A 26753-nucleotide genomic window follows, 5' to 3' on the forward strand; every position below is an offset into this window, starting at 1 on the left:
TGGAAGAAATTTCGTAAGTGAAAGGTTATAATATGAAAGGCCACAATGTCAAATTTGTGATAAGATAGGTCACACAGTCAAGACTTGCTGGTATAGATATAATGAGGAGCAATATGAAAGAAACTATAGCAATCAAGTCAACCAACCTAAAGCCAACTTCAACAATGTGTTAGCCACACCAGCAACCATTCAAGACCCGAACGGGTATCCTGACTCAGGAGCCACACACCACATGACGCATGATAAACAAAATCTGATAGAGAAAAAAGAATATGTTAGTGATGAACAAGTTGTGATAGGAGATGGGACATGTATGCAAATTAATTCAGTTGGTAATTTGTGCATTAAATCTGACTTGAGCTCTAGATTGTTTCTGTTAAGAAAACTATTGTTTGTACCTGAAATCACAAAAAATTTTATGAGTGTACATAAATTCTACTGTGATAATGGAATTTTCTTTGAATTTCATGCTGATAAGTGTTGCATTAAATCACAAAAAATCAAAAAAATTGTGCTCCAAGGAAAGGTTGATAAAGGTCTCTATAAATTTCTCAAATTCACTATAATGCACACACCAACAACTTATCATACCTCTCTGAACAAGAAGACCAATCTTCAAATTTGGCATGCTAGATTAGGACATCCAAGTCAAAATGTTGTGTCAAAAGTTCTAAATGCTTGTAACATTTCTGTTTAAGCTAGTAGTCAAATAAATTGCCCAACTTGCTATATAGGAAAGTCAAATCAGTGATCCTCCCTTTTCCCACTTTACAAACAGTGTACTCTAATCCTTTAGAACTTGTATATACAGATATATGGGGACTATCACCCATAGCTGATAATAATAAAAATTGGTATTTTGTGAACTTTATTAATGCGTTCTCAAAATTTACTTGGTTACATCTTATTAAGTTTAAGCTCAGCTAAAGTCAAATTTTAATCACTTCCAACAATTGGTTAAATTGCAATTGAATACAAAACTAAAAATACTTCAAAGCGACAATGCAACTGAATATATTAGTTTGTCAAAGGTCTTGTAGGAAATAGGAGTTCAATATAGGTTTTCTTGTCCTCGTGTACACCAACAAAATGGCTCAGCAGAAAGAAAGCACCGGCATGTAGTTGAAATGGGTTTAACACTGCTAGCAGGAGCTTCGATTCCTACAAAGTTCTGGGGTGAGGCATTTACTACAGCAGCAAAGTTGATAAACATGCTACCTACACCTGTACTGAATGGACAGTCACCGACAGAGAAGTTACTGGAAAGGAAATCCCCCTTATGAAACTCTCAAGATATTTGGATTTTTGTGCTTCCCTCACCAACAATCTTACAACAAACACAAGCTTGATTTTAGGTCCTCTCCTTGCACTTTTATTGGATACAGTATGATTCACAAAGGATACAAGTGCCTCACTTAGCAAGGAAGAGTCATCATAACTCCTCATGTTTTCTTAAAGATAGGTTTCCCTTTCAAGAAGCAAGAAAGAAAGTCAACAATATACCTGAATCGGAAGCCTCATGTCCAACAATTTCAGCCATTCCAACAATTCCAAGACTTACTGAAGTCACACAGCAACTTTAAGAGCCTATAATAGCAATTCATGCAAAAGATAATAGTTAACCTGAATCCCAATCATCAAGTGTCTCTCCAAGCAGCATCCTTAGAGTTGAAGAAGCAAGTAGAACAGTATCCTCTAGCCAGCAAAGATCTACAGCAACCGTCCTAAACTATTCTAGAATTAGAGATTTAATGCAGCAAAAAATAGCAGTAGTGACAAATTCAATCAGGATAGCATCAGCTTAACAAAGACCAATAGCAGTGTCAGCAACTCTGATTCCAGTGCCAATCAATGACATAGAAATTGTACTATCACTCGCTGAATTAGAAGCCCCTTATGCAGCAAGTAACTCAAACAACTCATATCTAGCAGCAAAGCTGGTGCATTCAAGCCAAGAGCTTTTCAAGCAAGTGTAGAACCAAGGAGTGTGCAGCAAGCCCTCAACTCACCACAGTGGAAGGAAGCAATAGACCTAGAGTATGCAGCATTGATAAAAAAACAAAACTTGGGAGGTGGTCACTCTCTCTCAAAACAGAGAAGCAATAGGGAGTAGATAGGTCTTTAGAATCAAATACAATTCAGATGGATCCATACAAAAGTACAAAGCAAGGCTGGTAGCACAAGGTTATGCACAAAGGCCTGGCTTTGACTTTACTGAGACATATAGTCCAGTAGTAAAGACTACCTCAATCAGGTTACTCCTATCAATTGCCATGGCTAGGTCTTGGGTAATCAAACAACTAGATGTCAATAATGTATTTCGACATGGGAATTTGGTGGAAGATGTATACATGAAACAACCTAAAGGGTATGAAATTGGTGATTCTTCATTAGTGTGCAAATTAACAAAGGTCCTCTATGATTTGAAACAAGTCCCAAGGGAATGGTATCACAAGTTGGCAAATAGGTTGGCTGAAATTGGTTTCCAAGCAACAAAGTTGGATGTTTTAGTATTTTTGTGAAGTGTAAGTGGGATAAAGACCTTTGTATTTGTATATGTAGATGACATTATCATTATTGGTGATTCTAAACAACATGTAAAAGAAGTAATTGAGAAGCTGAATGCCAAGTTTTCACTCAAAAACATGGGTGATCTCCACTATTTTTTAGGAGTTCAAGTGGCAAAAACAAGAATTGGAGGATTGATCCTGTCACAACAAAAGTACATTGGAAAAGTATTAAAGAAAGCTAATATAGATGGGTACATAAGTTCCCACACACCTCTGCCATCCAATGTGAAGTTCTCAACCTTTGGAGGTTCAAGCTTTGATGATCCTCAGCTTTACAGATCTGTATTTGGGAGTCTACAATACCTAATAGTAACCAGACCAGAAATCTCCTACAGCGTCAACAAAATGTCACAATTTGTTCAGGCTCCTTTAGACACTCATTAGAGAATGGTAAAAAGGATACTTCGGTACCTCAATGGGACAAGAAATTATGGCTTGCAATTGAACAAAGACAACTTGATACAAGTGACTGCTTATTGTGATTCAGATTGGGCTGGAGATCTTGATAATCGAAAGTCCACAAGTGGATATTGTGTGTTCCTTAGTTCTAATTTGATCTCTTGGACTTCAAGGAAGCAAATAGCAGTGGCAAGATCCAATACAGAAACAGAATACAGGAGCATGACTATTTTGGTAGCAGAAGTACTCTAGATAGAGAACTTAATGGTTGAGTTGTAATTTTTGCTAAAAGAAGCACCACTGATATATTATGATAACTTAAGTGCAGTGTTATTACTAATCCAATTCTTCACTCCAAGTCAAAATATTTTGAGATGGATTTACACTTTGTGAGAGATCATGTAAATAACAAAACTGTCAGGGTAAATCACATTCCAGGGGCAGTCCAAGTGGCAGACATTCTACCAAAGATTATATCCTCTGAGAGTTTCCTACACTTTAGAACCAAGCTAGGCGTTGCTGAGTTAAAGTATGGAAAAGAGGCAGAACAACTAAGAGGATAGAGTAGTGGCAATAGCAGATGCAAAGTGGTGAGTAGAACTCAGAATGGTGGAGACCAAGTCCCTACAGCAATAGAAGGCTATACAGGTGGTGAGCAGAGCTAGTTGATTCTGAAGTTAAGATCAATCCTCTCAAAAGCAGATTGATTTTTTTAAGCAGAAAAGAGCAGAAAAGAAAGTAAAGATGATGATAGGAGTGTTGAACCACTGCTGAATTAGCTAGAGAAAGTTAGTTTTGTGCTTTCAGCTTTAGTCTTCTGTTTGAAGGAGTTAGTTAGGAATCAGTTAGAAGTTAGCTTGTAGAAGCTAGTAGAATTAGTTGTATGTTGAGCTTTCATAGGCTTCTAGAACTCACTCTTTCGTGATAACTATAAAAGGGATCAAATTCTTATTATATGGTTCAATCCATTGAATACAGAATGCAGATTCAGATTGCAAATCCAAACTTCCCTAACCACTCTTTTTTTCTACTTTCTTTCATCTTTTTCTAAACTTTTTATTCAAGTTCTGATACATTTCACTTTTAAATTATAGTTATCATCTTTTATGTTTGATTTTAAAATGGTTTAATTTCTCTATAGTTATAACAAATTTGCACTTAGATTTTTATACTTTTTTTTTAGATTGGATCTCTATATTTTTTTTAATTGGTCTCTACATTACTTTTAATTTTGTAATTAGGTCATTGCTAGTATAAAAAATGTCAAAATTAATAAAATATTTTTCCGTAAATTAAAAAATATCCATAATTAATTAAGAATCTAATAATTAAATCTTTAACCACATATTTTTAAAAAAAATACGTTTTTAAACAAAAATAACTTAATTATAAAATTAAAAATAATATATCAACCTAATTAAAAATAATAAAAATTTAATAAAAATATAAAAATCAAGCATAACAATTAAAACCTTTTAAAATTTACTCGCACACGCACGCATTATTTTTGCACACCGAATTCGTTTTTCAATTTCTTTTGGATAATAATAGCACTAGAACTTAATTTTTAAAATTTGATACGTACCATTTAAATTTTTACCACTCGATTACTTATGGTGACGTCTTCAATCTTAATTCGTCATTCATTAAGTTTTTAAAATTGGACGTATATAAATAATCATATTTTTAATTAACGAATACTAAGATGAATAAGTATGAATGTCGTTCTCGGTATAAATAAGGTATAATTATTCGATTAATTTTTATAATTTTACCAATTTATAATTAGATTTTTATATTTATTTAATTAAATATTTATATTATTTTTAATATTATAATTAGATTTTTATCAGTATAAAAAATTTTAAAATTAATAAAATATTAGTCTATAAATTAAAAGTATTTATAATTAAAATTTTAACTAAATTTTTTATCACATATTTTTTTAAGAAAAATATTTCGTTAATTTTAATATTTTTATATAGAAAAGATTTAATTTCAAAACTAAAAATAATATAAAAATTCAATTAAAAAATATAAAATTTTAATTATAAATTTAATAAAATAATAAAAATTAACAAAATAATTAAATCTAAAAATAAGTATAGATCTTACTTTATTGAATACTAGCATATCATTTTATTAATAAATAAATAAAGTATTATTTACTTAAATACATATTCTATAAGCATGCAATAATAATTTCTTCAAAATACATCTTTCTATCCAAGTCAGCCAAATTTTGAGCAAGAGTAAATGTGGTCCGAGTTATTGATGAAGATGGAAATGGCCTGGCGGCAAATGAAAATAAAGATTAAAGTATGACTCATTTTACATGTAAAACATATATATATATATATATATATATATATATATATATATATATATATATATATATATATATATATATATATCAATTAAAAAAAAAAACAGAAAACAAAAAGAAAGGTAACCTGCATTAAGTAGTATAGATAACCAGAGGGCCACTTTCATCTTCATGGGAATTGGGGCCTTTTCATAGTCGAATGGACTTTTTCTTTTAATGCCTTTTGTATTGTATTTTTCTCTTTTTCATAATGCCTTTTTCCAACGTTTTCTATCAGAATATAAGATTTTTCCATGGTCCCCCAATTCCAACTTAATACTATATACTATATATATTTATATTTATAAAACAAAGCATGTATGAAATTATCCCTGATCAATAATCACTAATATATATTAATTGATTGATACATTACATAATATATAATAACTCTTATGCACTAACCTCGCATGGAATAATAAATTTTTCATTATAGGCATATCACTCATCCCAACTAAGAAACCTAATATTTTAAAAAAAAAATAGCATCAGCTCCGGTTTTTTCTCCAAAAAAATCCATCTAGCTAACTAGCTAATTAACTCAACTAGTTAATATATAATGTACACGATATACAAATCTGTACTAAGATGATGATCGCAAGCACCTAATCAATTAATTAATTAATTTCAACCCCCAAAACCAAACCAAAAATTAGGCATAAAACATTTTTTTTCTTTTTTTCATTTTTCCTTTTTCTGAAGCTCCTTAGTTGTCTTATTTTTGCGCATTCTATTTTGCTAGCTAGTACATACAAAGCAATGTACCAAATATCCCTTCTTCTTTTTTCATTTTTTCCTTCTAACCCTAAATAAAACTTTTTGAATTTTTCTTTTTATTTTTTGGGGTATCTTAGCTTGTATCTCACATCATGATCATGATCATGATGATGCAAGTGGAGAAGTGAAGTCCAATAGATGATGCGTGGCATCACAAGCTTTCCAGCTATGTTCAATATCTTCAGCAATTCTCTTTGCATCAATAGATGCTCCAAGCAACCCACGCTTTGTGAAACCAACGGCATACAATCCATTCTCTCCTTTCCACCCATTTGGGAATGCTTTCCTTGGCAATCCATCTTTCTCACTGAACATTTCACTTCCCTAAATCATCATCACCAAACTATTAGTCAATTATACAAGAATTTAATTCTTTTATATACACTCACAATATAAAATTCTAATCGGCTAAGTAGATATTTCAATAATATGTGAAAATTATATTATGAATCGTTAGATGGTTTAGTCAAACATATTAATTTATTTAATAGTTCATAATGTAATTTTCACGTAAGATATTATTATTAAAATATTTAATTTTTTTTAATATGACATTATATAATTTAATATCTGTTTTTATTCTTTTTTACCCTAACAATTCATACAAATTAAACCCTAATTGTTTCTATTTTTAATTTGATTAACAATATGATGTTATTGACTATATATACTATGTCAAAGTTAGGAGCGAAAATATACATGATTAAAGGAAGCACACTACCTTTAACCAAGAGGGTACATTGCTTTTGTAACCAGTTGCAAAAATGATGGCATCAAAGTTCTCAACTTTCCCATCAACAAACTCCACTGAATGCTGTGCTAGTCGTTTAATTCCCCGGCAAACCTATATACAGAATTGGACAAATAAATATGTGTAATATTGTTGGAAAAAATGCAACAGAAGAAAAAAAAATGTTTTTTTCTTTCTAAAAAAAATTAGAGGATATATAGATTGTAGTTGATTAAGACAAGGAAACAGAATATATGAACAAGTCTTTTATTATTATTGGAAAAACAATAATGGGGAGAGAATGTGACCTTAATTTTGCCACTTTTGATGTGAGCTAATGTGCCAACATCCAAAACTGGTGTTTTACCATTCAAATTCTTGAGCTCTAAGGGTCCAAGCTTAGGACGATTAAGTCCAAATTGGGAAGTGTCTCCAAGCATAAGATGTGACATTAGAAGCAAAAACTGATCCACAATATGTATAGGGAACCACTTCAGCAACCACATGGATAAACCAAACGTTGATTTCCCTAACATTTGTTGTGGTAAAATGTGCACCTGCATCATCAATACAAACATAAACAAATATACTTTAATATTGTTTAATCGAATTTCAATAGATGTAAAAGTAGTTACCATTGTTGATTAGTGTCTACTTTACAAAAAACTCTTAACGTAAAAATGGTACTGGTTCACAGTATCATTTTTATTGATTTACACTATACTAATAAATATTAAATAAGGTGGTTAAGTAGCTTTTTAGGAAATTGTAGGCACAAGAGTCATGAGAGTAATGTTTTCATGATTCCGGATATTTTCTGCAAGCAGCTACTGAGTACTGACAGCGGTTCTTTGCAGAGAAAAAGATTGATCTCAAACTCGAAGGTCATTATTATTTTTTCAAGCATTTTGGGATGATGACTTTAATGTTTGCGCATGCAAACAGATTCCAATGAGGTGAGAGAAGAACGACACAAACTCTTTTGACGGTTATATATTCTATAGTTTAAAATAATATAACAGCATGCTGTCTTCACTCAGCAGCTTCCAGTTTTGTCTCCAAAAAAAACAAGTGTGTTATATGAATTGGTGAACCAGAATTACACTATCAAATCACACTTCAGATTTAGATATGGAAAAAATATTTATATTATTAGTATTATGAAGAATCTTCACCTTCTCTTGAAGGGAATATAACAATACTAATCATACAGTGACGCGCGGAAGCGAAAATAATATCTAAGATGTAGTTGAAAAAAAATTTAAGATCAATAGTTTAATAATTCAACAACAACTTAAATTTTAAAATATTATTAATTAACTATTGACAAAAAAAATAAATTTTACTATTATTGACTAGCATTTTTCGTTAAAGTTATTAAAAACTTTAAACTCAAGTTTGTGATTTTAGGTATACTTTAATTGAAGAACTGAAATGAATTTTGAAGTGTGTACTCACCGTGTTTCTAACAACAAGGGAAGGCTTTGCATTATGATTGGAAAGATCAAGACAAACCTCCATGCCGGAATTTCCGCATCCAACAACCAAAACATTCTTCCCAGAAAACAAGCTTCCACTCTTGTACAAGCTAGTATGCAAGATTGGCCCTTCAAACTCACCCATCCCTTCAATTTGGGGCACAACTTCCTCGGCATTCTCGCCGGTGGCCACAATCAGCCACCGGCAACCATACTCCTCCTCCTCGTCCTCCTCTTTATTGTTCTTGTTAAGCTTCGTCTTAACCCTCCAAAACCCTCCAAAACTCGCGTCGAAGTTGGCGCTAACGACTGTCCTGCGAAAAAGAGGCCTAATAGAGAAGTTTTCAGCATAGGCCTTGAGGTATGCCAAGAATTGTTGCTTTGTAGGGTAAGAAGGGAAGTTGTTGGGGAATGGCATGAGGGGTAACTGGCAGAACTGCTTGGGAAGATGAAGGCGAAGGCGATCGTAGGTCTTGAGCTGCCACATTGAAGCTAAGCAAGCTTCTCTTTCAAGAATGAGAGTTGGAATTCCTTTCTGTTTAAGGCATGCGGATGCAGCTAGGCCTGAGGGACCAGCACCCACTATAATTGGTCCCGGAACCCATATCGGAGGAGGAGCCACCATCTTGTCCTTCTTTATTTTGTGCTCGTAATAATCATGGATGCTTTTTCCTTCTAGTTCCTTCAAGTATTCCATCAACTCAACAAAGTCAAACACAGATATATAGATAGAGTAGAATTATGAAACCATGACTATACTCATCTAATGATCTTCTCCAAATAGCTTTCTCTAGCAAGATAAATAATAAAGGATGGATGGTGTTTGATATGTTGGATATGGAAGCTAGAGAGAATTGAAGTAGAAGTAGTAAGTGATGGATATAATATAAAGTTTGAGGGAATAAATAGTGTTTGATGTGTTATTATTGAGCAAGTGAGTTGGTATATATATGAATTTGGGTGAGTGGTTTCATGAATCATGAGGGCTTAGAAAGCAGGGTTTGGTTATGTGGGACATATGTAGCTATTTTGTATATCTTGGTAATAACTGACATTAACCAACAACAAACTTTAATTTCATCTCTCCCCCCTTCACCCCCCCAAAAAACACACTTTGAGGGAAAAGAGAGCAATCAAGCAAACATTCCAGCCTATGAAGACAAGTAGCTACTCAGGAATCCTATGGAATCTGTTAGTACTTTCAACTAATTAATGCATATATAATTAGGTAGACATACATGACATTTATGTAGAAGCTCAATCAATTCTAAGCTTGTTGTTTTAAATTAGGGTAAAGTATATTTTTTTATCTCTATAATTTGTTGATTTTTTTAAAAATTTTTTATGTTTAATTTTATTTAATTTTGTCTTTAACGTTTCGATTAATTTTATTTTATTTTTAATATTTTTTATTTGTGTCAAAATTAATTTTGTAAATTTTTAATATTATTTCTAACATTTTACATAAAATAAAATTATTTAAAAATAATTTTTATATAAATAAAAAATATTAGAAATAAAATTAAATATAATTAAATATTAAAAAAATTTAAAGAATCACAAATATTAAAAACAAAAAATATACTTCACTATTTAAATTATAATTTACTATATAATAATTAATTTTAGAAATATAATTGTTCATACTTTTTTTCTATTAGTTTAACTGATTGAGAAAATTAAAGTAATTTCAATACAACTGTATCGTTATAATATAATATTATTATTGTGCTATTTATTATAATTGCAGTGCATCTTTCTGCTTATGTTATACATTAATAAATTATTATTTGTATTTATACAAATTTAAAAATATAAATTTATTATAAATAAAAATTAATTTTATACTCACAAAATATTAATAAATTATAAATTTTACCTATAAAAATTAAAATAATATTTATAAATCTATTTATGAATGAAATTAATTAATTCTGAATATTTTTAATTTGATAAACAAGAATTATTTGTCATAAATATAAATCAATTTTATTTATTTATAAATAAATTTATTTATATTTTAAATTTTTAAAGAGTAAAAATGATAATTTATTTATTTTTATATATTATATCATATTTTTGGTCTCGTAATTTAAAACCAAAATTTTAGATATTCATGAGTTGAGATGTTTTATATATAGATGTGGAGTTAATATTTAATTTAGTCTATCTATTTGGATATAAGTATCAGTTTAGTTTATAAAATTTTAATTGTCATAATTTCATATAAAATGCTGCAACAAATTGCAACGATTAAGAAGAGTCACAAATATGTGAAAAAATCACTTTTAGTAATATTGCGGTGGTTTAAATTCGCCGCTAATTTAACCGACGTAAAATAACTGCTTTACAATAGTTATGCCGGCAGTTGTTGAGAACTGCCGTAAAATACCATCCTCACGCCTAGTGGCGGAACCAGAAATTTCATAAGAGGGGGGCCAATTAAATATAAAATATAACAAAAAATTAACAAAATATGATTTGTAGCATATATATCAAAAAAGTAATTATATTATATAAAAGTCAATGTTCAACTACATACTTTAAGATTTTGATATTTTTAAACTTGCTCGACGATGCTTCATGGAACTAAAATCATCAATTATCATCTCTGAAGTGAATTTTGAAGCAATTTCCTTTTCAATATATACAATCATACAATCTGCTAAAAATTCATCTTCCATCTTGTTTCGAAGCCTTGTTTTAATAATCTTCATAGCTGAAAAGGCCCGTTCAGTTGTTGCTGTTGTCACAGGAAGAGTCAAAACAAGACGAATTAATCTATCAATTAAAGGATATATATTTGATTTTCCTGTCTCTGTCAATTTTTGACACAATTCAGCAAGAGTAGACAAATTCTGAAAATCTGGAGCTTTAACCACATCAAGTTCATAATGTTGTAACTCATAATCCAATTGAATCTTTTCTTGCTCAGAAAAATCTAAAGAATAGAAATTCTTTACAAGATTGCATATGTTGCAAACACTGAATAACTTGAAAGCATCTTTAGGATCTAGAGATGTACTCAGTATGAGGAGCTCGGTTGCTTGCTCACTAAATCTACTATTTAGCTCTTTCAATTGAAAATCTATCACGCTAGTAAAAATGTCAACACGATAGTGGTGTTCAACAGTGACAACATCCTTTTTACGACGAGACCGAATTATGTCACTAAAAGAAGCACCCATATCAGGTATCTGAATAGCATGATCATTGCAGAAAGAACTAACTTTCTCCAAAAGTGCTCCCCAACTACTATCTCTTAACTGTTGAATCAATGACTTTGTACTAGAAACCAGATGCATAGCATTCAAAATGTCTTGAGATTTTTGTTGCAATGCTTGACAAAGTTTATCAGTGATTCCCATGATTTCTTTCATCATATGCAAAATGAAAACAAAATCAAATGATAATAAAGATTTAAGAGCATAAGTAGCATCACCACGTTGAGAATATGTAGATCCATTAGTAGCCAAATCTTCCAGAACTGAAGTTGTTGCTCCAAACATACGTAAAAGGCTACAAATTGAGTTGAAGTGAGAGCTCCACCTGGTATCTCCTGATCTTTTTAATGTGCCAATTTGATTTGCTCCTCTTCCTGTTTCAATTTGATTAGTTGCAACTAAATGGGAAATTTCAGTTGCATAAGCAGATCGTAATTCATCATTGCGTTTGCAAGAAGAGCACACAACATTGATAATATTACTCAAACTTTGGAAAAAAGCATGAACATCAACAACTTCTTTAGCCGCAGCAACAAGAGCTAGCTGTAATTGATGAGCAAAGCAATGAACATAATATGCATAAGGACATTCTTGAATAATTAAAGCTTGTAACCCTTTCCACTCTCCACGCATATTACTAGCTCCGTCATACCCTTGACCTCGAACATTTTGAATGTTGAGATTGTGATGAGATAATGCAGAACAAATCTCTTGTTTTAGAGTAGCAGAAGTAGTATCTTTGACATGAACAACATCTATTAGCCTTTCTTTGACAAATCCATGCTTATCAACAAATCTAACAACAAGTGCCATTTGTTCTCTTCTAGATTCATCTCTAGCTTCATCAACAATCAAACAAAACTTTGCATTACCAATCTCATTGCGAATTTCATTTTGCACCTTTCTAGCAAAAACATGTAGAATTTCCTTTTGAATAGAAGGTGATGTGTATATTGCATTTTGAGGAGCATTATCCAAAATAACTGCATCCACTTCTTTATTGTAAGAAGCTAATAATTTTAACATTTCAAGAAAATTTCCTCGATTCTGAGACTCATGACTCTCGTCATGTCCCCTAAAAGCACAAGCTTGAAACGTTAACCATTTGACAGTATCAATAGAGGCTTTAAGACGCAATCTATTGCTTAAAACTTGTTGTGAGCTTTGCTTAACCAATACTTTGTCAATGTGACATAATTGATTAAGCAAATCTTTACAAGACTTAACAGCAATATTATGAGGAGAATTAAGAGATTTACCCACATGAGATAAAAATGCACAATCCTTTCCATTATTCACTTTTTTCCAATTGCGAAATCCTCCTGATGTGAATGGACTTGATTTTCTAGAAAATAAATAGCATGGAAGACAAAATGCAGCATCCACTTCTGGCGAATATTCTAGCCAAGAAAAACTCTTAAACCAATGAGCTTTGAAACGACGAGGATGACTTTCTAGACCAGAAAGAGGGTACTCATCCATAATAAATTGATATGGTCCAAACTTTATGTATGCTCTACGGATTTCATCTTGTTGATTGATAGGATAATTCCAAATTTGCGGACGCTTTCCGGGATCACGCATCAATGTATCAATATTAACTTGATCTATTTCAGTCCTTGCTATTTTGGAAGCAGGGGGTTGAATATCTTGCTCAACAAGTTGTGTCACAGGTTGTTCAATAATATTTTGAACATTACTCAAAGAATCTGAAGCTGAATTTTGTTCATCATATATTCTCTCTTTTCTCTTGAAAAATGAGTGAATTGTTTTCATCTTTGACATTTTTAACTTAACTTGAACTATCTAACAAAAAAAAACAAAAATAATTGCATATATATTATTTTCTTAAAAAAAATATTAAACCTATTGAGCAATAACAAATAATTTTAGAAACACAAATATATAATAACCAAAAATAAAGTTATTGATTTACCTGATTATTTTTTGTTCCAAGTCTCACAAAAAAATAATTCTATTGAGTTTTGTCCTCACTTCAATCTTTGAACACTGTCCATTATAAAAAAAATAAATTAATTATTTTAAATAAATAATGTAAATAATACTTGACATTGTCATTAACTTAAAAAAAATTGAAATATACCTCTTTGAATCTTTGTTGTGCATTCAATGATTAATATTTTGTTGTTCACTTCTCTTCAATGGTTTTTCTTCGTATGTCTTGTTTTGGTATGGAAAGAAAATTAGAATGAGAAGAGTAGAAGACCAAAAGTTTGGGAATCACTAAAAGAGAGAGAAAAGTGGCGCTATGCCTATGATAGTTTGAAACAAATATTTGAAAAATGTACTAGGGTTACTTTAATTAATAGTATGGACTTGGGCTAGTATAATAGAACCATTTTTATTAATTATTAGAATGGGCTATTTGTTAACAAGAGCAACAATAATTCAAATATCTAATACATAATGCAGTTTTTAGTTTTTTTAATTTATAAAATTTTGTAAGTTATATTTTTTTTAATATTATATATAAAAAAATTTAATATTATTAATTATTACTATTTACTATTTTTTTAAAAAAATTTGGGGGGGACCATGGCCACCTTAGGTCCCCCGTGGATCCGCCACTGCTCACGCCCTTATGCACTGCGGCTATTGTTCTATTTGCGTTCTGTAGTGAGTCTATAAATTTTACAAATGTAATTTATATTAATTCTTATGACAATTTTCGATACACAAATATTAATGAAGTGCTAATATATATATAGTTAGATGCAATACTAAAATTTGAAAACAATCGTTATTTTAATTTTGGCGCTCAAATATTTTAAAAACAACATTAAATTACTTGTTTTGACAGAAAAATTTTTATTAAATACTACTTAATATGATGTTGTTTTTTTATTATTATGTTAAAAAACTAATATTATTTTACAGAATTCAATCTGAAATCTAACTGTCCGCGTTAACATTTTATTAATTTTTTTGTTAACGTCTAGCTTTGAAACACGCGTGAAAGTGAAGCTGAAGCGGCGGATCTATAGGCATTAGAAAATAGGGTCACAACTCACAATATAAACAGCCTTCAGACATAAATAGTACACGTAGCAATTTATGTCACTTGAGTGCCAATAGTAATATTTTATTTACGGTGAACGGGGTTTGATTTATTTTTAAATTTTAATTAAGATTGGATTAATTCTAGAAGAGAACTATTACATGAAAAAGTCTAGAGAGCCAGCAATTTTATTAAATTTTGGCCAGCATGTAGCCAGTAGAGAAGGGTGAATCATTAGATGAAATCTCACACCAATCTCACACCATTAAATTAGCATTGATAGCTATTTGATGGCTACTGATCACAAAAGTTGATGGTCCTCTAACATTGCTCCTATTACATTATTATATCAAGCAAATATATATACAAAAGTTCATGTAAAGCTAAATTTCAAATTAAAATACACTTATTTATTTCAAAACTAAATATGAAAAAAAATCGATAATTAATCTAAACCTTGACTCTCAAGAAAAAAAAAGTTAAAAAGATAAAACAAAATAGAGGTAAAAAAACATAAAAAAAAAGCAACATACAACCCATACATATAGAGAACGGGACGGAGGTTCTAGTAAGGAGGTGGGATGGCAAAGAATTAATAAGTTTTGTAAAGCGTCACAATCACATATAAAATGAGTACAATAACACTATTTCTGTCATTTCTAATTCACTTTAATTTGTACCTACACTTAAAGTTACAACTTTGCTTTAGTTTCATCTAGGGTAGGTCATGCCATATATATAGATTTTCTTTCTAAAACTAGCCTTTATTTACACTATTTATTGAGCATGAGTGACACCAAAATAAGCAATTATTGGTTAACAAACTCGCTAATGTTGTTAGAAGTTTTTGTTATTCAATTTCTACCATTCCTAAAATTTCTTAATTCTATTAGGGTAACGAACTTAAACATTTACAATTGAATCAGTTAAATATTATATATATATATAATTTAATTTTAATATACTGATAATATAAAATATAAAATTACGTAACATTATATCAATAAAAATAATTATTTTTTATATTACGGTATAAATAATCATCCAAAAAAATAAATGTAATTAAATAATTGTGTAAAATATTTTTACGCTGTTAATATATCAAATTAAACTTATATATGATTATTTTTTAATTAATAAAATCTTAGTTACGTTGTTAACCAAATCATATTATTTTATCATAAAGCAATGTTACTCTATTACATGAGAGGATTCACCCATCTCTTCTTCTCTGTGTTAGTTTTGGTACACAATTGATCATGAGTAATACAACTTTTGAATTATTTTCACATAAGAAGCTTCTAGATATCATTCAAGCATGCACTGAGAACGGAGAAACAAGGCAAACAATTGAGCTTCCTTTTGAGTTCTGAAAGTAATTTAAAAAAAAATACTAACTAGGTGTATGAATTTCAACACATGGAACATGAGCAAGGAAATTTAATTTTCAAATTACCACAAACGTTAGTGAAAAGGAGCCTATACCGGTAGAAAAGGAACCGACATGGGCGATTAAACCATATGGGATCGTTCTCTTTCAAAATTTCTACATTTACACGATCAATTAAACTAAATTCCTATTTTGGTAATTGAAATTCACGCAATTACTTATTTAGGTACTCGAAATTTAGAACTATTTATACTGATCCTCCAGATTTAAGTTCGGACACCAATGTGGTCTCTCGACTTTTTCCAGCGATGATTAGACAAATAAAATATTGAAATAACACTCTCTCTGTCACGCTGAATGATGAGTAAACGACGTCGTTTACTCTTGACATCCAAATAAGTCATAAATGTCGTTGCTTTGTATACGAAGGGAGAAGAAACGATAGAGACCCAAAATAAAGTATTATTCTTCTTCTCTACCTTCATTATTCTTCATTTTGTGACTTGTTTGGGCGCCAAGGGTAAACGATGTTGTTTACTCATCATCCAATGTGGCAGGGAGGGTGTCATCTCAGCACTCTATTTGCCTAGTCATCGCTAAAAAAAGTTGAGGAACTATATTGGTGCTCGAATTTAAATTTGGAGGACTAGTATAGATAATTTTAAATTTTAGGAACCAAATTGAGTAATTGCGTGAATTTTAAAGTCCAAAATAAGTATTTAGTCCAATCAATTATCTCTATTTTTTAAAAGGGTTCATACTTTTGCGCACAATTTTTTTGCATGGAAGCGGAAACTCCCCGGTGATTACGGTGGGGTGTTAAATGTGAATAAAACTCCACTATCCAAGTTAAATTCCCAATGCCCCTGGAGTAGAATCTTGTTTTTATTATCTTATTGTATATGTTTGTAAACTAAGATCATCAGATTCTTTTTTTAAGTTCAGGTTATTATTTGAGCAAATTATGATTATAAGACAAGATCTAAGGTAACTTAGTTTTCTATGATTCTACCCTACATGAAACTCCCTTTTGAGGCGTGCAAACAAAATCCCTTTAATATTTTCCAAGTATTTTAGTTTGTTAATATATATGTATGATATAGATATATATGTTTCTTTTTCAACAAAGAAATGATAACATGGGAGCTACATTAGTAGTGAAATGACTATCTCATGCTACTATCCTCTTCTGTTGAAGTTGGTAAGATTTAGCAATGTTCGACTAGAAAAGGCAATGTATTTGAGTTGGTAGTTGCAGAGAAAATGCGGTTTTCTACACTATTTAAACACGATAAAAGGCATTTTCATGAAATTGATTCAATAACAATTAAAAAAATATATGTTTTATGAAAAATATATTAACGCAATACAAAATATTAGGTGCACACCAAAAATTAATTATTATATATTTATATATAAATATATGTATATTATTTAATTTATTTTTAATATATATTTTATATATGTAACTGATTTAATAACTAATTTTTTTATACATATAATTATATTGAAAAATAAATGATAAGGATGATTTATTTTTTAAAAGAAATTATAAATTCTCTTATTTTTTTATTTGGATGGTTTAATTTAATCAGATTTAATTTAATTTTAAAAATGTAGTTATATTCAAATTTAAAATAAATATATTTTGTTTCTCTAATAGTCTTTTCAAAATAAGATTAAGCTAAGTATAATAACATATTATATTTTATTTTATTAAGACTATATTAAATCTGATTTTTTTTAAAATTTTACCTGATCTATAACTTATTTCAGACTTACAATATAGAAGAAAAAAAGTATAGATTAACTATAAAAATATTATATTTAATAGGCTTGAAATAATCTTTTGACTACATTAATTAGTGGTTTAACTGGACCTTTAAAAGGGGACTATTGAATCAATATGCTTTTAAATTTTTACTGATTCGAAACTTTAAAACAAAAAAACCTGCCATGCATGAGATTTTTTTGTTTTATCTCATTACACTAATTCAAAAAGAATGCAAAAATTATTAAGTAGCAAATATAACTAATATAAAGAATTGATTTCACATCCAAAAAATAAAAAAATGAAGTGTTTATAAGATGAGTGACTCATATAGTTTAATGTTTTAAGGGTTTGAATTAGATGTGTCATTTTTTTATCTTGTGTTCTCTTAATTTTTTTTTTAAATTTTTCTATTGCTTAAGAACTCTTTATAATAGTCCTGATCATTAAAAAGTATTTAAAGTGAAGTATCAAAAATCTTTTCTACAGATGTAATTGAGTGACATCAAATTTTTTTTTTAAAAGAGTGGTCTAAATAGTGTGTTCCACATTATAGTACAATAATATGATAGACAAATATTCAAATGTGATAAAAGAGTTAAAAAAATAAATAAATGATGTACTTGATGTGATAATTCACACTTAAAAAAGAGACTCATCAAGTATGTAGGTAGCGTTTGTTTTTAGGTACTGAGACAGAAATTGAGAGATTGAGACTCAGAGATTGAGACTCAGTATCGTGTTTGTTAGTTCAGAGACTGGTACTAAAATTTCTGTCTCTGTCTTCAAAATTTTAGTATTTCAGTACCTCCAAAAAGTAGGGACACAGGAGACTGAAATTTTTAGAGATGAAAACTGAAACTTTAATAACATTTTATACCTAAAATACTTTCATTTCAATTAATTAATTCTAATTTTACCCTTTGTACAAATTAAATTAGAGTTTCATTCTTGTTTCAATTCCTGTCTTCCATTTTGCACCAAACAGTGAGATTTGTTTCAATCCCTGTCTCTTAGTCTCAGTCTCTCAGTCTCAGTTTTTCTGTCTCTATCTCTCCACCAAACGCTACTGTATAGTATAAAAAATTAAAATCATATTAAAAATAAAAAAACGAGAAAAGATGAAAAATTTAAAAGATAAAAATTCGTTGACTTAACTCATTAAAATTTTGAATGGAATGTGATATTTTTTATTTATTTTATACTCTTACTTAAGTGTTCTCTAAAATTTTCTCAATGGTTAAGAATTCTTCACAGTAACCCGCCACAAAAAGACATCACGGCCACGTATTCTAATTTAGCTTTCACATGAAAAAATTTATATCTACTTTCCATGACAAATGATGGTAAAATTTGCATTACTATCAAACCAAGTTACAAAAATAGACCACAACAAGTACAAAAGGATGAACTTAAAAACAGGATTTCATAACCAGAAATCACTAAAATTCTATCTAATGTTCCTAAACCCAGAAATACCAGAATCCATGGTTTCTAAACCAAAAACCATGTGAACTCAAACTGAATTATACACCGATATCTATGGGAACTCTAAACCAAGTTTATACCCCAAAAATCAGATAAACTCTAAATCACCAGAAGCAATATACAACCAAAATGTACATTCTAATGGATTTTTCACCTAATCTCTCACTTTTTAAACTAATGATTTTTTTCTTGATTTTCAACTAACTCATATATATTAGAGATGTAATCATTTATCTGACTCTTCGTATCAACTTAAACTTTTGAAAAAATAATTTTATAACGTAGTATTAGAGTTTTTATAAATTAAAAGTTTAGAATTCGATCCTTATTACTTAAAAAAAATTAACATACAATTAATAAAAATAAAAAGAATGTAGATGTCTATGCAAAAAGTTCATGTAAATCCAAAAAAATTATATAAAAGAGATTATTAGAAATATAATTATTTATATCTTTCATCTTATTAGATTAAAGTTTTAGGAGAATCAATTTTTTAACTTTTTTTAAATTATTTTATTTATTTTAAATTTTAAATTCTAGATCATAAATCTTTAATCTTAAATTTTAAATAATAAATCCTAAATTCTAAATACTCCAAAAAAAAAAACAAAAAATTTTAGAATTAAAAGTAGCCAATATTAATTAATTAAAAATTAATTCCCTATAATTTTTTATTTATTAAAAGAGCCTATATCGGTTTCTCAGTCTTTTCTTTTAAATAATAATTTCATACATAACATTTGAATGAATCTACATCTATATTGTGGGCTTCTGCATGATGGGAGGATGAGCATATATTTATAAACCATTCTTGAAATAAAGTAAAAACATGGCATTATTAGTATCCTAAACCCGGCCCCTCAAAGATTAGATTCATGTTTTTGTCTTGCACTTTGATTGGATGTTTCAGACAACACAACACAACACAAGACTATGCATGTTTCATGGTCAACTTGTAGTGAGCATGTTAAAAGCTAGCTAAGAGATCAGACTTAGCTAGCTTAGAAAATATGCATGACGAATATATAAGAAAAATGCTAAAAGGTTATTAGAATCTTTTATTTTTAGCGTTACTTAGTCATTAATATTTAAAAGTATAGAATAAAATATATCGTTAAATTACTATATTAAAAAATTTGAATTGATGGATAAATAATGGCCAAAAATAATAAATTTTAATGGCTTCCTAGCATTTCTAATATGTATATATATAGTCCAATAAGTAATTACTACTACTTCTGCAAATGCTATAATGAGACGAGAGAGATTAATTTTTGGCCATTGTTGGTGGGCATGATACATAGATCACGTTTTGTTCTGACAAAGAGAAAGTAGTAGTGTTATTCCAGCCTTCTAAGTATGAGCAAGCATAGGTCTTTAACTCTTTATGATCTTTTGATCAACATTGCATATTTATAGAGAATAGTCCTTTCATCCCTTACCGTACTCACCCCATTAATAAGAATACTCCCATTGTGCGACATCATCATGCCCCCATCTTCAATTCTTGTTTTTCATTTTTACCATATATACATATATGCCATGCATATTCCTTTGGCATCTTCACCAAGTTTTGCATTCATATACCAACCAACTATACAGATTCTTCTTAGCAACTAATTTATCCCATTGTTACTTATTTCACAAATTAGGAATTTTATTTTCTATGTTTAATTTAATTTACCCAAATAAAAATGTAAATTTGTTAATACTAAACTTGCATTGATGGTATAATTCAAACTTCTGTTTTATTATAAAATCATTTATTTAAAAGAATTAAACAAATAAGTAAGGGCATGAATGACTAATAATCGTGTTGTTAAAAAGAGTGAAAAAAAAAGTTAGTAATTCTTTTAATTAGTTATAACAGATTTTTTGAAAAGGCTATTAACTTGTATTATTGAATGAAAAACATGCAAGGCTAACAATCTTTTAAAGAATCTATTATAACTGATTAATAGAATCAGTAACTCTTTTTACTCTTTTTAACAACACTACTACTATTATTTCTAATATTATTTTGGTATTGTGCGATAAAATTATTTATTCTAAAAAATTTAAATTAATAAATAAAAATACAAATGATTATATCTAACAATATTAATAACCAGTTGATTTTAGTTACCATATGATCTCATTTAAATTAATATATATACGCCAAATAGTATATCATAAAACAATTTGAATAATGTTGCGTGACTAACAAAATTTATTATTTTTAATCAATATTTAATTAACACTCTAGCTAAATATTAAATTTTAAAATTTAAATACTAAATTCTAATCCTTAATAGAATGAAATAAAATATTAACAAAACAAATTAGCTAATATTAGTAAAGAAACATTGACTCCTAACATTTCCTTAACAAGAATATCATCAAGACCATACAATAATCTGTGGGCGATGCTAGCTAAATAAAACCTACAATATTCATAAATTTATATATGCTTTACAATTTGGTGTAACTGATTATTGCAATTGCAAGAATAATATATACTACTCCCTTTTTTCTTCCCTGGGATGCTAAGATACAAAATTAACAGAAACAACAAAAGTTATGTGAAGCATGCTGACTCTTGTAGCTATGAGCTAAAATAATTAGAGCATTTGCTTCAGTCAACTATAAAACAGCAAAAAGCTATGAATGGCTTTAGGTTAAAGGTGAAGATTATACTTTATCAGGCCATGTAAACGTACACTAATAAATAATCAATGTATGTGATCTAAACATGACAACAGAATCAATTTTGAACTGGAAGGCACGCGCGCCTAGGTATCTAAACTCCTGAGGCAACTTCATATTATAATGCGTGCCACACAAACAATTACAAAAGCCTAAGGTGGTACAAGGTAAATACTTAAGTGTATTATGTGTCACATATAATTTGATATTCTCAATATCTTTACATATATAATAATTATTTATATATATATATATATGTATATTTTTTTCATTTATTTGAATTAAAAAAATATTTAATGACTTAATATTAAAATTTTTTATGATTCAATAATTTAGAGTTTGATATTTATTAATTAGAAAAAAAGAAATTACACATAACATAAATTAAAAACAAAAAAAAATATATGCACATATACTTGCTCTGTGAAAGACACTTGCATTTGGATAAGTAGGTCATGAAAATATAATTATTAATAAGTTGTTTGGAGTTTTTCTTAATTGCATTTATATAATAATATTATCAATCTCACTAGGCGAGGAAATACCATTTCATCGGCCAATATTATCAATTATAGTCAATTATTTTTGAAAAATTATCATTTTACTTTTATATTTATTTTTTTTATTTTTTTCACTTCTTTCTCCTTCTTTCTCCCAACTTTCATTTCTCGCCATCGGTCATCCACTATATACGGTCATTAACTATTCATTGCTATGTGCTGAATATTCTAAGTTTTAACTATAAATTCTAAATCTTAAATTTTATATTTTAATCTTAAATTTTAAGGATGTATTTAATCTACATTTTTTTATTTTTATTTTTATTTTTAGTATATTTTGTTTTTTAAATTTTGTGAAAAAAATAAATTTTTTTTATTTTTTGTTTTTTATAAAATTTTGAAAATAGAAAGTATTTAAAAAATATAAAACGCAGACAAAAGGATTCTAAATTTTTTAAAAAGTGAAAATTGAAAAAGGTAATTTTATAATAAACAATTATTAATTAATATTAATTAGTTAAAAGTTAATTTTTAGTATTTATTCTAATTCTGCTTTCTAATTGCTAAGCCTAGCATGTCCCGCATGATACCGTTGAGGTGGAACATAGAACAGTGGAAATGAGAGTAGCATCCCTAGCCTTTACGCGTACTTATTACTGTGCTATACCTACTAGCCAGTAGCTATATATAATTATATATACCATAGTGTTCATTCTTTCCTTAAATAATTATTGAAGACCTTTTTTGTTTGCTTTTGGTGCCTTTTAAAATTAGATGAATACGGTTAGGATCATATTTTTATATGAAAATGATATTATAAATAATTAGATAATTTAATATATTTAATTAAATATATTAAATTAAATTATCTAATAATTTATAATATTATTTTTATATATAATGTTATTTTTTAAAAGAATAAATTGTCAAATATAATTTTGATATATTATGAATTTTTTTTTAAAAAATTAAATTAATAAAATGAGATGTATGAATAATTATATTTTTTATGTAATAATTTTTTTTGAGTTTATATAAATTTTTTTATAGATTTTTTTATTGAATTGAATTTTATATATTTTTGTTCAAAAATTTTCATTATTTTTCTAAATATTAAATTGATATAAAAAACATAAATAATTACATATTTAATATAATATGTGATTTTAGAAAAAGTTGTTAATTAATATGGACATCGGAATCTATCAGATTATATGGCTATTAGACAATTAAATTTCCATACGGTAGATAACAATGAATAAGATGTACTTTGCATTAATTTATTTAAATAATGGCAATATATAAACCCTAATGAGAAGTCGGCTCTCTCCTTTAATTTATATATAAAATAACTATTAATTAACTAATTAATTTTGTTAATTATCTTTAGGAACGTACGTCCCCCACTTGTTTTCACTTTGCCAAACAAATCAAATTCGTCATTATTTCTTAATTATATTATAATTATGATACCGGTCCCATCCGCCCCATTATTGCACAGCTTCAATAACTTATAAATGTGGAGATTAAATCATCCCATTGATTTTAGAGAATATAGACCTAAATTCAGTGATCAAGAAATGAAGGAATGTCAAGTTCTGAAGAATAGTCCAAGTAAGCGTGATAATGGATAAAATAGAATAATGTACGTAGAGTTTTGGTTTAATTTTAATTTTATTTATGGGTTGAGATTTTTATATAAATTTTATTTTATTTTATTTGTATATTAAGAATATTATAATTCTAATTCTATTTATTTTTAACTTGCAAATATCCGATTTTATTCGCGAGTTATAAAAAAAGATGCAATATTATTATATAACTCGATGATAATTTAAAATAGAACTAAATTCTATGTAAAGTATTAAATTATTAATTAAATTATTTTTTTAATGGTTAAAATTTTTTTACATCTAATAAAAAATATTTTATTTAACATTCACTTAAAATATATTTTTATATAAATATATAACATATACATATATAAAATACAAATTGATAGAATAGAATTAAGACTCAATCTATATCATACTCTATCCATTAGAGATTAAATTGAGTATCACCATTGCGTATTACCATCCTTAACTCCAACCATATATGGAACTAAATTTAATATGTGATTAATCACTCTAATGTCTTTCAGTGCATTATATATAAAATATAAATTAAACAATTTGATGTTTTTTTCCTTTTTTTTAAATCTTTTAGAATATCCGGAATGGTATTCTTAATTATAACTCTTCAAATAAGAAAATAGGAAAATACTCTTCTAGGAAAGCAGAGGAGAAAAAATTCTAATAAATTAATAAAACAATAGGTATAATATCATGATTGTGACAGATCACGATAACAATACGTATCTTAATGTACAATTTAACTTCTCTTTCTGACAATTAAGCTTATAATATATACACAAAATTAAAGCATCTTACTATACATTTACGAGTTCCGAATAAAAGCATCTAATAATTGTTAATTTCGGCATAATTACGTACCTATTGAAAGTATCTAAAAGTTCATATATACTAGTAGTGGAAGAAATTAATTAAACAAGGTTTCTTGCTAAGAAAGAAAGCAAAAGTTATAATTATGTTATTAGAAAATAAAGAAATTCATTAAATATACCTCAATGTTATTATTTATTTATTTTATTAAGAAAACCTCCAATAAGACTTAACAAAAAGCTAATAATAACTGATAATAGAAAGAAATGCATGTAATCAAAATCTAACACAACAAATTTATTACTAACTCTATTTATAGCTAACTAATGAATCCTGCTTAATTTATTTATTATTAGAGATATATTTTTTATATATTTTTTATCAGTTTAAATTTTTTTAAAAAAATAATTTTATGACATAATATTAAAATTTTTATAACCGAAAAATTAAAAAAAAAGAAAAGTCTATATAAAAATTTAAGTAAATCCAAAAAAAGTTTTTATTTAAAGAATAATATCAAAGATATAATCATTTATATGTTTCTTCTTATTAACTTAAATTTTTTTAAGAAAATAATTTTATAACACTTATTATTCTTAAAGCTTTCTCAAACTCAAGATGACAGTTAAAAAGTAGAAAAAACTCAATATTAAAACAGATAATAATAACACTGTTTTGCCTTATTAGAGTAAGAGATTAATTGGGTTAGTTCCCAAGTAAATAAATGCAGTAACCAGTGATGATGATGATTTGATTGTCATCGAAATCTACCAGAACACCCGGTGAAAATTGCATTTGAAGTTAAGACTTAAGAATACATGTTAATTAATAAGGATACTACTTTTTCTCAGTGCTCGAGATTAATGAAACCTATATATATCAAGAAGCCCTCTAAATCTTAATTACTGTGTATCCAAATATATATATATATATATATATATATATATATATATATATTATTTATACATTAAAATTAATCACTAAAATTAATTAATATATATTTGTGTATAAATATATATAGTTTAATTCATTTTTAATATTTATTTTATATTTTTATATATATATTAATATCTAAATTTAGTGGTTGATTTTGGTATATATATACATAATGTATTCATCCATACACTTAGTTAATAAGTAAACTAGCATAATTGGTTAGAGGAAGGGAAAAAAAAAAAGAAGAGAATGAGTTAGGTTGAGGTTATTTGTTTTGTTGTCTCCCTTTCTAAGCGTAGAATGCAGATAAACATATGGTTTTTGAATTAAGAAATGATAGTTGTTTCTTAGCATTCAAAGGGGTTCATGAGTTATATGTCAACTATTAGACAAAGGAATCTCTGTGGGCACATATATTCCACCATGTTCTACCCTTTATAGGAACCACTGAGAATAATATGTGTAACCTTTAAGCACTTGTACATTAAAAGTTTGATTAGACATTTGTGGGAATGTCTCTTTATTTTCCTCTCTCTAGTTGGATTATGAATATATTCCAAAGTACATATTTAAACCATGAATTATTAATGCTAAATATTGGAAGTGTTATCTACGTCAATGGTGACATACTTGCCATGTATGCATGGAAATTGTTGATCATAATTATATATTGATCAAACCATATTTAAAAATAAAATCTTGATTACTTAGCTAGCATGCCAAATATATAATAAGTGGGATTTTATCTATATCATGGATTGGTCTATATCAATCTTGCTTATAAAATCTTTTAATAATATGTGGCAAATATATGTAATATTTTAGCACTAATATTGTGATATATAATTATTAGCAATTCATAAATTGACAAATGAAATAATATAATTAATTCACCCGTATATGCATGTAATCTATTTGCATTGATTGAACGTGAAAGAGAAATTGAGTCAGATCCAATTTTAAGGTTGGAGCATAAG

General features: G+C 28.1%; 2 protein-coding genes across 2 annotated transcripts; both read right to left on the bottom strand.

Moving 5' to 3' along the window:
- Positions 1-5667: 5667 nt before the first annotated feature.
- Positions 5668-9238, bottom strand: LOC112802149 (indole-3-pyruvate monooxygenase YUCCA2). Its single transcript, XM_025845213.3, has 4 exons — positions 8300-9238; positions 7150-7398; positions 6833-6955; positions 5668-6435 (listed from the first exon to the last, which is right to left on the bottom strand). Exons 1-4 carry the CDS (start codon positions 9014-9016, stop codon positions 6214-6216), a joined length of 1311 nt encoding a protein of 436 aa, XP_025700998.1. The 5' UTR covers positions 9017-9238; the 3' UTR covers positions 5668-6213.
- A 1303-nt stretch (positions 9239-10541) lies between these two features.
- On the bottom strand, positions 10542-13127 carry LOC112803827 (uncharacterized). Its single transcript, XM_025847286.1, has 2 exons — positions 11283-13127; positions 10542-10553 (listed from the first exon to the last, which is right to left on the bottom strand). The coding sequence occupies exons 1-2, from the start codon at positions 13125-13127 to the stop codon at positions 10542-10544; spliced, it is 1857 nt and encodes a 618-aa protein (XP_025703071.1).
- Between the last annotated feature and the right edge of the window lie 13626 nt (positions 13128-26753).

The sequence above is a fragment of the Arachis hypogaea genome, chromosome 5 (assembly GCF_003086295.3).
Source record: "Arachis hypogaea cultivar Tifrunner chromosome 5, arahy.Tifrunner.gnm2.J5K5, whole genome shotgun sequence".
NCBI lineage: Eukaryota > Viridiplantae > Streptophyta > Magnoliopsida > Fabales > Fabaceae > Arachis > Arachis hypogaea.